Source organism: Oryctolagus cuniculus, chromosome 15 (assembly GCF_051225735.1).
Source record: "Oryctolagus cuniculus isolate XC-2025 breed Fujian yellow rabbit chromosome 15, ASM5122573v1, whole genome shotgun sequence".
NCBI classification, from domain to species: domain Eukaryota; kingdom Metazoa; phylum Chordata; class Mammalia; order Lagomorpha; family Leporidae; genus Oryctolagus; species Oryctolagus cuniculus.
Genome location: NC_142881.1, coordinates 41,369,565 through 41,384,061, shown reverse-complemented (window position 1 = coordinate 41,384,061; position 14,497 = coordinate 41,369,565). Strand labels below are relative to the sequence as shown.

The 14,497-nt window shown below is 39.3% G+C and overlaps 1 protein-coding gene across 1 annotated transcript in view; it reads left to right on the top strand.

The window, feature by feature from the left end:
- FAS (Fas cell surface death receptor) overlaps nt 1-13,957 on the top strand; it is a 30,114-nt gene extending 16,157 nt beyond the window's left edge. Inside the window, 7 exon segments of the mRNA NM_001081995.1 lie at nt 3,202-3,339; nt 4,726-4,834; nt 6,717-6,778; nt 8,195-8,266; nt 9,372-10,184; nt 11,437-11,461; nt 12,617-13,957. Coding sequence (NP_001075464.1) covers nt 3,202-3,339; nt 4,726-4,834; nt 6,717-6,778; nt 8,195-8,266; nt 9,372-9,595 — 605 coding nt within the window. The 3' untranslated portion in view covers nt 9,596-10,184; nt 11,437-11,461; nt 12,617-13,957.
- The last annotated feature ends 540 nt before the right edge of the window (nt 13,958-14,497 follow it).

Genomic DNA, 14,497 nt, shown 5'->3' with positions numbered 1-14,497 from the left:
TAAACCTTCCTGGTGCAGCTGTGAAAATAAGACAGAGTGAAGTAGCACCTTGACAGTAGGGACTCCATTTTGGAGCACTTGAGACTCCATTCTGGGAAAGCACCCCCCCCACCGTGAGACTGGTCTGAAACTATGATCTCAAATGGTCGGACAATAGCAGTGCACTACATCACCCTTGGCAGAGCACAAAAACCCCCTAGCATGATTGCTCAAGCTTAAAAGTAGAAAGGTTGCACCTGGGTTACCTGGGCTAATAATGAAGATGTGATTTGTCTATGCCTTAAGATCATAATTGCTGATTGTAAGATTTTAGCAACTGCTTAGCAACCGTGTATTCTCTCCCCTCTCCCGATTTTGAGTTTTTGCCTTTATAAACCCTATACTTTAGTTCCTCGAGGCTCCTCTGTTCTTGTATGTTCAGAGAGCCCCAACATGTTGGATCAATAAATCTTTAACCCTTTGCTGGTTGCATGAGAGAAAGTCTCTTGGAGTCGTTCCTTGGGCGGTGGGCGTTTTCGGACCCTAACAAACCAACGGAAAAGGAAGACCTTTCTGTCTGTCTCTCTTTCTCTCACTGTCCTGCCTGTCAAAAAATTAAAAATTAAAAAAAGGATAATTTTTATTAACTGATCAAAATGTCCTTATCATATCTCCATACTTAATAAGAATTCTACAGTACACAGCATACATACACACACATATCTTTTACATATACATATACTCATACATATATAAAGTAATGCCATAAAATAACAGGCACTATCTCAAAAATAATTGATATGTAGGTATTTTTTATCTTTCCTTTTCTAAGTTTTCTATAATAAGCATAGGTACAACTGTACTCAAAATATGTATTTTAAAGCCTCATTTTAAAGAAAACCGCCTTTTTTGCATTTTTATAAATTTAGGTTGTATATGCTGGAGAACAGAGAGAATCTGTGATCGGTGGTATCCCTATCATACTGTAGGTGTTATGCTAGGCATATTAAGCAAAGGTAGTTCATTAAGGAGGTTAATTCATTTAGAAACTGGTATAATATCACTAGCAAGAAATGAATCTGTACTTTGGCTCTGTTTTCTTTAAAATAGTACCACAATGTTATGTAACGCTCAAGCATTATATTTGAATTTTGTTCTGGGTTTCCATGGGTTGCTAATTTTTTTTTTTTCTATTAACAGACTATTGTCTTTGTTTACTAGAATATCATACATGTTTACCTTTAATTATTGCTTATGTAGAAAACCTTTATCAAAAAGAGAAGTGTGTGCTTATTAAGAAATTTGTGTACCTATGAAACAGTGTAAGTCACTTTTGCTGTATATGCAAGTAGAGTGGATTAGACTTTGCCTATTTTTACAATTAATTATATCATTAGTAATGAGCCATAATTAATGCTTTTTTTATACTTTCCTTTGCATTTTCAGTCTCTTTCTTCTTCATTCTTTCTCTCCTCACCCTAATTTTTTTGCCATACAGCACAACTGTCACCACTTTGACATCATATGTTTATTTGGGCATTGTCTGCCTCTACCCTGGTAAGGTAAAAGCCTTAGATACTAAGACTCTGTTTTATTTCCTTCGATATCTCCAGCTCCTAGAAAGCGTCTAGCACACAAAAGGCATTTAGTAAAATAAATAAATGAATTTTCCAGAAGAAGGCATTATTGAATAATGCTTAGTAAAACAATATAGTGAATAATTTTATTTTGAGGTAAATTAAAACAAATGTGAATATTATTTAAAGCTCTTTGTATTAAGGTAACACACCTGATAATATTTTGTTATAGATATGTTTGTGCCTGTCATCAAAAAATATTTTGTCCCTTAATGGAGAAGGGATAGAAAAGAAGGGGACAGAACAGGAAACTGTGAACACTTGTGCATGTTTGAGAACAATGCAAGAGAAGTATTATTATCTTCATGATTTGCATAATGAAATTTAGGCTTTTAACAACTAAGTAGTTTGTTAAAGATTTTTATAGCTACTGAAGATTTGACTGAGGTCTTGGAACTTCAGATGTCTTTTTCCTTAAACTGTGCTCTCTGTTACTGTTACTGCTGAGGGACCCCTGGGAACTTGTTCCACTCATAAAAAAAAGTATAAGGCACACGAGCAAACCAAGAAGGCAGTATTTAGCAAAATAGTTTTATTTTAAAGAGCAAAGGGGTTAAAAGAGCAGAGGGAAAGCTCCCAGGAAAGCAGCAGGGAGGGGCTTTTTCAGGAGGAAAAAGCTGTTAAAAACAAGTGATCTGGGGTTTTATACCCGCTGGAAAGTTTGTACAAGGTCCTTTAAGGATTTCTTGTGTGGTGAGCTCATGCTGCCTTCTTACCATCCATTCCACCCTTTTGGTGGTGACTGTTACAGGACAGAGAAAAACTTCTATCTTGGGGCCTGTCCGTGGGGAGCTGTGTGTCTTCACCTTTCTCTCGAGACTGGTCTAGGACAACTCCAGCCACCTGGCCTTCTGTGTGACCACTAAGCAACAAGATTGTTCATTTCTCACTTATTATCACACTTGCTTTCTAGCTCAGGCCAGTTTCCCACCTAGATTGATAAGATGTTCGCCTTTACTGGAGGGGCCTGTTTGCTCTCTCCACCTTTTTGCCATTCCCACTGTGGCTCTTCTGACCCGTGTGTTGTTTAGTACCCAGAGGCCACGCTCCTGACCAGAAAACCCACTCTCGACCCTGAAGTGCCAGCTAGCTCCTTAGCTGTCTGCCTAAGTCTAACCTAACTTGGCTTGCTTTCTTTTATCTATAGTACCAGGATTTGTGGATGTTAGAAAGTAGACTAAGAAATGAGGACAAAGTTAATCATTACAAATTAGCTCAGTAATCTCAGTGGCCACAGACAGCCACCTCCACCTGCTCTCCCCTCAGAGAAGTTAATTGCAAAGACATTTCTTCCAAGGTTTTTGGTCATTCTATTCTTCCCCCTTTTCAGACGTTCTTATTGTTAACTGTCCTATTTCTGTAGATAGATCCCTGTCCTCATTCTTCTGGCTTTGACTATGGGAGACTTTGGTTCTTGACATGATTTTTACAGTAACCTTCTCTGTTGAGATTATATGTCATTAGCCTAATAACTCCCCCACCCATTCTGATTTACAAGGGTTTTATTAGCATCTCTGCAAACTTCCCATGATGTTACTTGACCACTTTATGTTCAAACGCTTGCCCCAATTTTATTCTTGGGCAGGCACGAAGAAAAAGGCTGATTGTACAAGCAATGAGGGCAAACCAGACTGTGAGCCCTGCCAGGAAGGGGAGGAGTACACAGACAAGAGTCATTTTTCTTCTAAGTGCAGAAGATGCAGTCTTTGTGATGGAGAACATGGTGAGTGTCCTAAAAAAGCAATGGAAAGAGACCAATCCTGGTAGTTTATGTGGAACCTTTTATAACACAATTTGAAATTGTGGTGCTCTGTTGGCATAAAAAAGGGGCAGAACAGGGTTGGCTGGGACAAAGAAGGACTGGATACTGAGCTCATCACTGATCTGGCCATTTACGAGACAAGTCTGGGCAATTCTATCAGATGTACACAAATGACTAAGTATGAGCCCTGTTCACAGGGTTCATCAGTTGCAATGAAAACCACAGAAACTGTTATTTTCCTGTTTGATGTATGCTTGTGCCATGGTTCATGGCTATGGCCAGAAGAGCTCAGAAGCCTACAGCTACAAGGAAAGAAACCCATGAGGTGGGTGGGATGCTCCCTCTTTGGGGTTTGCTTTGTTCTAGTAATTCCATTTGTGACTTGACTTTTCATGGAAGTCTCAATCTATTCTGAGGTTCCAGATTAAAATATCACAGAAGTATTCCCAGTTTTGACATTAACAGGCCTCTGGATGTAAAGCTTTTTTTATTCCTATTCTTGTTCTAAAGCAATACTTTTCAACACTGGGGCTGCATTAGAATTGCCTGGGGGGTTGATAAACTGTCAGTTTGGGCTCCACCTCAGAACATATAAATGGAATGTCTAGATAATGGCTTGGCATGGGTCTGATTGAGTCAGTCTAGGGTAGAGCCTGGCTACTCTGCATCTCCAACAAGCCCTCAGGTGATGCTGATGTTGCAAGGCCAGATTCTGAGCAGCAAAGCTCTAGGCTAGAGGAACAGAGGAGCCATGTGTAAGAAATGGTGGAGGTGGCCTTGCTTGCTGGATTATCTCTCCACTTAAACTCTGTTAAATGACTGCTGGCCATTTCAACCAGAAGTCATCTGTTTAGAGTTTACATACTGGGTGTACAGGCAGGCATTTGGCAGAGCAGTTAAGACACCTGTTAGGATGCTTGCATCCCATATTGAAGTGCCTGGGTTTCACTTCTGGCTCCACTCCTGATTCCAGCTTCCTGCTAATGCAGATCCTGGGAGGAAGCAAGTGATGGCTCAAGTAAGTTGGGTTCCTGTCACCCACAAGGGAGAACTGGAATGAGTCCTCAGCTCCTGGCTTCGACCTGGCCAAATCCCAGCTGTTGCTGGCATATGTGAAGTGAACTAGTGGATAGGAGACAGGATAGCTCTCTCTCTTTTCCTGTCAAATAGATAAAATAAACATTTAGACACTAGTTGTATTACTAAAGGGTTATTAAATGACTGTTGAAATGAGCAATGGATCTCAGAAATTCATACAGCTGTTGGTCATTATTTTCATAGTCTTTATAACTAGCTAATGATGATGATGATAAGCTATAAGTAATATTTTGAAAACTGTTTTTCTAGGCTTAGAAGTGGAAACAGACTGTACTACGATCCAGAATACCAAGTGCAGATGCAAATCAAACTTTTTCTGTAATGCTCTTAAATGTGAACACTGTGATCCTTGTACCATGTAAGTTTTTGTCTTTTGTGATTAAAATACTAGATATACCTTCAGAGATGCTGTCTTCCTAGAGGGGAATCAACACTGACAGTCAAGAATCAGGACTGATTTCCCACCCAAGCAGCTAGGTGACCATTTGCTCATTCACACATTATCAGATGGTAAACATTTTTATTGAACACTTCTTGTTCATTGAACATGTCCTATGTACTTGACACTGTGCTGGCTGCTTAAGCTAAGGATGTGAACAAGACATGTGCCTGGCATTAAGGTCCCACTACAGAGGCAAAGACAGTCAAGAAAAGCAATGGATATTGTGTGTCAATACCATGTGGCAAATGTCACAAGATACTTCTGCCCAGAACATTACAAGTTATACAGGAAAACCTTCCAAGTCTCCTTGAGAAAATGAGCACATGGTTTGAGTCTTGAAGGAAGGAAAGTGAAATAACAGGTGCATGAGTAGGGAAAGCTCATGATAGAGTAACAGCAGCTACACAAAGACAGAGAAAGCTCTGGTGACCAGGATACTGGGCTAGAGGGTTGGAAAAGTTGAGAGCAAGCCAGGGCCAAATGAGGCAGGAATTCGTCCTTCACACTACAGAGGTTGGCTTTGACCCCAAATTAGAACGCCTGACTGTGCACCTCACTTTTCCACTGATTACCTGCTTTAGTTTGAACAGATCACTTAAACTCCCTAAGCTTCAGTTTTCTTCCTCATAGGATACAAAAAAAACACCTGACTTGTTTTATTTGCCTCATTTCTGTGAGGATTAGATTGGGTTACATGTATTGCAAAAAGTAGCCTTTTGCTTTGTAAGGAGTTTTTGTACAAATGTAAACATTTTGAATTACTGTTCCTTTGCCTCTCCTAAAAGTTGTAATTTATCTTGGAAAATTTTGAGAAATTCATATAAGAAGCTTAAGAAGTAGCAAAATGAAACTTTACATCATGTTGGCTAGAGAAATTATTTATGTATACCTGTCTTGTCACTTCCCTTCTAACCCGAGATGATGACAGAGTCCTGGATAGGGACTGGAGGGTAAGGGATAAGTCAAATAATAATGAGTTATTCTAAATAATTCATAATATTGTTTAATTTTCTTCTCAACAAAGCCCTCTGAGGTAGATGGTACTGTTATCTCCATGTTACTGATGAGCTAATAGACTTATGGCAGTTAACTGACCTCCCAAGCTCACCTTGTTAGGTACTGGACAGGGGCAAGCCATGAACTCAGGTAACTCAACGATTGACTGTCAGTGTTTGGATGTCTAAGTAACATCCCACATAAGCCTCTTGAGCCTCTTAATTACCACCTGAATCTACAAGCAGCAATCTCTAAGGGCTGGCTGAGTAGCCTCTCTAGGTACCATCAAGGGCAGTGGCTATTATCTGGCTGTCTTACTGTTGTATGGGCCCTTTTTGAAATTGCTGTAGTATGTTTAAAACTCAGGTTATTATCAGAATAAGTTTATTTTTGTGTCCTTTTCATCCTCTGTCTTGTCACTATTTTATTACCTCCCTTTAACTCTTGATACCATCGGATCAGCGCAGTGCGCCGGCCGCAGCGCGCTGGCCGCAGCAGCCATTGGAGGGTGAACCAATGGCAAAGGAAGACCTTTCTCTCTGTCTCTCTCTCTCACTGTCCACTCTGCCTGTCAAAAAAAGAAAAAAACATAGTCTATTCCTGAAGATAGTTTTTATCTAATCATCCAAATTATGTTCTTAACTTGCACCAGCTTTAGATGCTAATCTATGAATATTTGACGGATTATGTTTGTCAGAGATGCAATGTTGAACAAAATGGTCTTTAATTTATAATGCGCCACTGAAAATAACTGAGGAATTAATCCACTAGGCTCTTTGAATTTCCTCTGTATTTTTCCTAGGTGTGAACATGGAATCATTGAGGAATGCACACAAACCAGCAACACCAAATGCAAAGAAAAAGGTAATTATTACTTGTTGTGGTTTTTTTTTCTCCTTCCTCCAATCCTGGTAATAAACTGAGATTTTAAAATACTTGGGCTCAAGCTGACTTGCCCCAAATGGTAGAGTTAGAAACATACCAGGGAATTCCAATTCAATCCCATCAAGGTGGCATGTACCAATGCCATCTCACTACTCCAAGTGATCAATTTCAGTTCATAATTGATCATAATGAAAGGACTAAGAGTCAAAGGGAGCACATAAACAAGTCTAGTACCTGCTAACACTAACCGACAGAATAAATAAAGGGGAGAGTGATCCAACATGGGAAGTGAGATACTCAGCAGACTCATAGAATGGCAGATGTCCTAAATAGCACTCTGGCCTCAGAATCAGCCCTAAAGGCATTCGGATCTGCCTGAAAAGCCCATGAGAGTATTTCAGGCATGGAAAGCCAAGACACTCTGGCAAAAGATCTCTGTGAGTGAGATCCCAGTGGAAAGAACAGGTCTTCAAAGAAGGAGGTACCTTTCTCTGAAGGGAGGAGAGAACCTCCACTTTGACTATGACCTTGTCTAAACAAGATAAGAATCGGAGAACTCAGAGGGCTTCCATAGCCTTGGAAACTCATGACTGGAGCATAGGGAGATTACTGATGCCATAGACAGGATTGTCAATTGGTAAAGTCAACAACAGGAGTCACTGTGCACTTACTCCTCATGTAGGATCTCTGTCCTTAATGTGCTGTGCATTGAGATTTAATGCTATAACGAGTACTCAAACAGTATATTTCACTTTGTGTTTCTATGGGGGTGCAAACTGTTGAAATCTTTACTTAATGCATACTAAACTGATCCTCTGTAAAAAAAAAAAAAAAAAAAAAAAAAAAGAGATGATCAACTCCCAACTTGACTCTCACTGGGATTAAACATGACAATAGGTCTGATCTGATTTCATCATCATTTAAAAAAATCATCTATTATTTCTCACTTTATGTTTCTGTGTGGGAGCAAACTGTTGAAATCCTTACTTAATGTATACTAAGCTGATCTTCTGTATATTAAGATAATCGAAAATGAATCTTGATGTGAATGGAAGGGGAGAGGGAGTGGGAAAGGGGAGGGTTGTGGGTGGGAGGGACGGTATGTGGGGGAAGCCATTGTAATCCATAAATCGTACTTTGGAAATTTATATTCATTAAATAAAAGTTAAAAAAAATACTTGGGCTTATAAGAAACTAGCCAAAAGCAATTTGGCAAGTGCCAAAAGCAATTTCAAAACAGTCCCATAGAACAATAAAATGGCCAGACAATAGCTACTGCCCATGGCAAAATATGAAGAAAAAATAATTGTTTTTGATTATTTGAAAGTACTTTGTTCAATGATTTATTAAAGATTTCTTATTTTCATGTACAATGTCCAATGTTCTAATCTACAGGTTCGACTACAGGTTCGAAACATCATTTTCTTTGGTTGTTGTGTATCCTGTTACTGATTCCAATAGTTTTGGGTGAGTTCATATTTTATTCAAACCACAGATGAAATGACCTGGAAAGCAGATGCTCACAATTATTGCCTTCTCTCTCCTATCTAAAAGAAAGCTCTCAGCTAGGCAGCTTTGTCTGTTACATTGCTAATTTCCTTCTACTGCATGCAACCCTGAGAGTTGATAAGAACAGAAAATACGGCCCAGCTACTGTTTCTAAGCAGTGGTTTGGGAGCAGTGAGTGGTATTGCCAACCTCCCTTTACACAAGGGTTGTCTGCAGTAGCAGAGTTGGCCAGAAATCACAAGTAATCATTCCTTGTTCAAAGAAATGACCCCACGCATAAAGAGACCCAAGGAGGAAGGGCCTTTTCCAGAAAAGCATTGCAGGGGATACTTGATAAACTTGTCCTTCTCTGTGCATCCTCTCCCCTGACCTTACTGCATTAAAAAAAATTATTTTGTCTTCTTAACTGAGAATACTGCAATGACACATTTTATGCAAGAGCTATGAAGTCAGCTGATAAGCCAAAATTGAATATAACTCTAATTAGTCTAGATAAATCCCCTTATATCATTCATAAAATTCAAAGTTGCACCAATTTTCGGTAACTTATAAGTATCCAACTTTCCTCTTGTTTCTTCAGTTTAGTGGACAGTAAGAGGTTACCAAGCTTTTAGAGATTGTTTAGCTGAAAATATATACTTGATGTTTAAGCACATCTCCCATTGATTCCAGGGCATACACTCATTGACGCTGCATATCTGAGTTATTTTGGAATGTGTATACTGGAATTTCTGAATATTAGATGTTGCCATATGGCAAACTGTTTTCTACTTTCCATGCCCTTAGTTATTATGCCCAACTGTGGCCATGCCTCTGTGCTGAAAAGTGAATGGTAGTGGCCATACCAGGCTAGTGTGTGGTAATTGAACAATGTGGCCTATCTCCAGAATGCTGGACTCAGTGGAGTGTAACATTTGTAAAATTAACACAGTGCTGCCTCCTGTGGTATCTAACTGCATCAACATTCAATGACTTTGTTCTTTCTTCTTACACTTCTCAAATGTGAAAGTGTTTCCCACAAACCTGAGACCTGCCTCTAACAGAGATTTCCTTGATCTTTCAGGGCTGAGAAGATACAAAAAGCACAGAGATGGAAAGCATGGCTATGACAAATCTACAGCCTTAATTCCTGTAGGTGTTGACAGATGCATCAGCTTTAAAACAAATAGAGAAAATAGTAGAAATCATTTTACCTGTTTCCTTTTAAAATTTCTTTATTTTTTTGAAAGGCAAAGAAACAGAGAGAGACAGAGAGAGAGAGACTGCTCATATCCACTGGATTTGTAACCCAAATGCCAGCAACAGCCAGGGCTGGGCCAGGCCAAAACTAGGAGCCAGAAACTCAATCCAGGTTTTCTACATGTATGGCAGGAAGCAGCTGAACCATCACCGACTTCCTCCTAGGCTGTGCATTAGCAGGAAGATGCAATCATGAGTAGAGCTAGAACTCAAAGCCGGGCACTCCAATTCGGGATGCTGGTGTCCAAGAGTGGCATCTTAACTATTAGGTCAAATGCCCACCCCTGTTACTTTGTTTAAAGCAAATACTTGTGTTTGTGAGTGCCTGAGTTAGAGGAGCATTAAAAACGGATCAGAGGGTGGGGGAGGGAGAGCACTGTGGTATAGTAGGTAAAGCTGCTGACATGCAATGTCAGCATCCCAAATGGGTGCCAGTTTGTGTCCTGGCTGTTCCACTTCCAATCTAACTCCCTGCTAATGGCCTGGGAAAAGCAGCAGAAGATGGCTCAAGTACTTGGGCCCCTGCCACCCACAGGAGAGACATGGAAGAAGCTCCTGGCTTTGGCCTGGTCCAGTCCTGGTGGTTGCAGGATTCTGGAGTGAACCAGCAGATGCAAGATTCTCTCTCTCTCTCTCTGTAAGTCTTTCAAATAACTAAATAGATCTTTAAAATTCATGAATCATCATATGCTGCCTACTTTATATGTAACCTGCTACACAAATATAGGAATCAACAAAGGGGGAGGTGAGTGCATGGAATGCATGTGGAGTAAAGGATGTGACCAAGCTCCATGTTCCACTTTGGTGTTATTCTTGCAGAGAGATGTCCTTTCCCTGATCACAGACTGAGTATTCAATTCCAGGGAAAAGAGATAGCTGTTCAAATCCAGTAAAATGGCACAACTCAATTCTCTCCACCCGCCTGTTGGTTTTATCTCTCATTGTATCTTTTTCCAGCACAACATCAAGACATTTCAAATAACAAAATATACACTGGAAAGAGAGACCAGTTCCATTTAATTGCATAATGATTTTCTCATTTGGGAGCAGGACTCAGTGGGAATCAGAATTCTTTAAAACCATATAAGACAATTTTTTTTGATTTGTGCTATTTTCTAGTGTCAAGAGAACAGTTACTCTGATGAACATTTTAGAATGATACTTTTATTGTTTATTTTAATGAATCTATATGAAAAAGGGTCTTAGCTCATTCTTTGAGTACAATAGCTTCTGTAGTAGTCAGCTTTTTGTTCCTACAATGAAATACCTGTGGCAATTAACTTTACAAAGAACAGAAATTAACTTTTGCTCTTGGTTGTGGAAGTTCGAAGTCCAAGAATGGATAAGCTCCATGAATCAGACTGGCAAGGACATTTTTTGCTGGCCGTGCTGAGGTGGCACAGGGCACACATGGCAAGAGTTCCCTGTGTGTGTCTGTGTCCATGTCTATGTCTGTGTGGTCTCTTACAAATCTACCAGGATTTATTAATAAGGGGCTATACCCTAAGGACCTAATCCAACCCAATCATTTCCCAAAAGCCACACCTCCAAATGTCATAACTGCATTAAGTTTCTGCCAACTTAGTACCAAAAACTGATGAATTTTGGGTTTAAATGTCTGCATGAGTTCAGGAGTCACATCTTGTTCAAACCATAGTGGGTTTCTTGCCTGGCTAAAAAAATAAGCCAATATTATTTAGAACCTTCCAGAATCCAAATTTGAATAGGGGAAAGAAGACTTCTCAATGACTTTGTCTAGTTTACTAATTGTATGCATCAAAGCAGCTAATTATATTTCCCTCAGAATTAAGGAAGAATTAGAAGCTTACATTTAGAATATTCTAAATTCTATTCTCTCTCCTTGCCTCCATCTTTTTTTTTATCTCCAGGAAGGAGTGCCAATGAATTTCTCAGGTAAGCTTTTATTATTTTAATTCTTAGAAGTGGTTTCCTTTGTAGTAATAGACCAATTTTAGAGTAAAATAATATTGCTAATTTCAGTGGCACGTTCTGTGATCTTGGTTTTCCTTGAACTTATAATTCTTCCTGGGCTTATCAGGTAGTTTGTTTAGATTTATAGCTAGTAGTAATAATTAAAACATAAATCAGGTAGTAATAAGATGCTGTATTGTAAGGCTTAAGAAAATTTTCTGGCCGGTGCCGTGGCTTACTAGGCTAATCCTCCGCCTGCGGCATCGGCACCCCGGGTTCTAGTCCCGGTTGCTCCTCTTCTAGTCCAGCTCTCTGCTGTGGCCTGGGAGTGCAGTGGAGGATGGCCCAGATCCTTGGGTCCTGCACCCACGTGGGAGACTGGCAGGGGCACCTGGCTCCCGGCTTCGGATTGGTGTGGTGCACTGGCTGCGTTGGCCATGGGGGGTGAACCAACGGAAAAGGTGAAGACCCTTCTCTCTGTCTCTCTCTCTCACTGTCCACTCTGCCTGTCAAAAAAAAAAAAAAAAAAAGGTCCTTTTCCCACTTTCTTCATTCGTAGATGAGAAGGGAAGATACAGAGGTATTATGTATCCTATCAAGGTTATATAACAAATTAGTGTACGTTTCAGGAGTTGAAATTGAAACTCAAGGATATTTTTTGTTTTTGTTTTGCCCTAATCTTCTATTTAGATCTTTTTTTAAAAAATTATTATTTATTTGAAAGAGTTACAACTAGAGAGAAGGAGAGGCAGAGAGAGAGAGGCCTTCCATCGGCTGGTTCACTCCCCAATTGCTGCAATGGCTGAAGCTGTGCCTATTGGAATCCAGGAGCCAGGAGCTTCCTCTAGGTCTCCCATGAGGGTGTAGAAACCCAGGGATTTGGGCCATCTTCACTGCTTTCCCATGCCATAGTAGAGAGCTGGATCGGAAGTGGAGCAGCGGAGGCTCAAACAAGTGCCCATATAGGATGCTGGCTTTACCTGCTACGCCACAGCTCTGGCCCCCATCTATTTAGATCTTTAGGAGTTGACTGTATTCCTATACTCTTAAGTACTATATGAAGAAAAATAGACATTGTTTTCTATAATAGGAATTTCATTTAGAAAAAATTTTCAGAAAATGTTTTCTGTTTTTCAGATGTTGATATTAGTAAGTATATCCCTACTATTGCTGAAGAAATGAAAATAAATGAAGTTAAAGAATTTGTTCGGAAGAATGGTGTTAATGAAGCCAAAATTGATGAGATAAAGAATGACAATATCCAAGACACAGCTGAACAGAAAGTCCAGCTGCTGCGTAATTGGCATCAGCTTCATGGGAAGAAAGATGCATATAACACTTTGATCAAAGGTCTTAGAAAAGCTAATCTTTGTGCTCTTGCGGAGAAAATTCAAGATATAGTCCAGAAGGACATTACTAGTGACCATGACAATTTAGATATCAGAGATGAAAAGGAAAGACAAAGCTTGGCCTAGAGTGAAAAACAACTAATTCATTTCTGTGTATGTAGTCAATGGAAAGAAAAAAAAAAGTGTGGAAAAGTTCTAAATACCTGAAGGTTGTAAATATTGCTTAACTTTTCACTGGATGTATTTTTTTCATTTATTAGATTTCTAGAACTAACATATGTATAGGTTTTGAAGATACCATAATTCTTCCTTCAAGAATGTTTGAAATCTGTTGAGAATACAGATATAGTCAAGAGTAAGTGTAATGGCACATTAAGTATCTAAATAGAAGTGTTTGTAAAGGAAAAAAAGATTAGTGCCATGCTTTAGTATCTAACCCAGGATTCTGTAGGTATGAGTGTACACAGTGAATGTCAGCACTAATGTTTATCTACAGGCTGTTCTCATTGTATGAGTCAATAGAAACTATGACCTTTTGTTGCAGTGTCTCAGTTACTGAAAAGACCTTTGCCTCTAAATTACCTCTCCAGCTTCACGCAGTATTCTAGAGATTTTATCATACTTATAAACTCTGTTTACACTTCTGAAAAGAGTAAATTCAGGCAGTTTGCATATGTATTTGAATGCATTTAATAAGATACTACCTCAAAGATCTTTGCACGGGTTGTTGGTATTTTACTTTACAATACTTCCACTTTGAATTTACATGGAAAATAGATTCAATTGTAATACTTGAATATTTTATATGTGTATGACATTTTACTGGATTAAAATCATCTGGTTTTAGGAACTGCTCTTGTCATTCCCTGAAGATTCTCAGAATAAGCCCCTCTCCCTACCACTACTTTGTTACTTTTATATTTAAAGATCTCTGAAAACTCATATGAAATGTGAATTTTGATAAATATTATTTATACTTGTATACATGTATGATGAACTGAAGATAGTTATAAACTGAAGCAACTATCAGACCAGCCTAAAGAACATCCATGAATGGAGAATTTTTTCCCTTGTGTTTGGAAATCTAAAATATAGGTAAAAATATTTAATTAAAATAATGCTTTTGGAATTTCTGGTTATCTCTTCATTGATGGGGGCTTGCATTTTGTTTTACATTTCTTTTTTTTTTAATATTTATTTATGTATTTGAAAGAGTTACACACAGAGAGAAGGAGAGGCAGAGAGAGAGAGAGATAGAGAGAGAGAGATAGAGAGAGAGAGAGAGGTCTTCCATCCGCTGGTTCACTCTCCAATTGGCTGCAACGGCCGGAACTGTGCCGATCCAAAGCCAGGAGCCAGGAGCTTCTTCCAGGTCTCCCATGTAGGTGCAAGGGCCCAAGAATTTGGGCCATCTTTCACTGCTATCCCAGGCCATTGCAGAGAGCTGGATTGGAAGTGGAGCAGCCAGTACTTGAACTGGCACCCATATGGGATGCCGGCACTGAAGGTGGCAGCTTTACCCGCTATGCCACAGCACCAGCCCCTGTTTTTCATTTCCTTTTCATTAGCCATTACTAAACATAACCTGTTTATCATCTTTAATGCATTCTTTGATCTCTCAGGAAGTACTTTCTTTCAAAAGCCCTTTTAGTAGTTTGATAATTCTTTC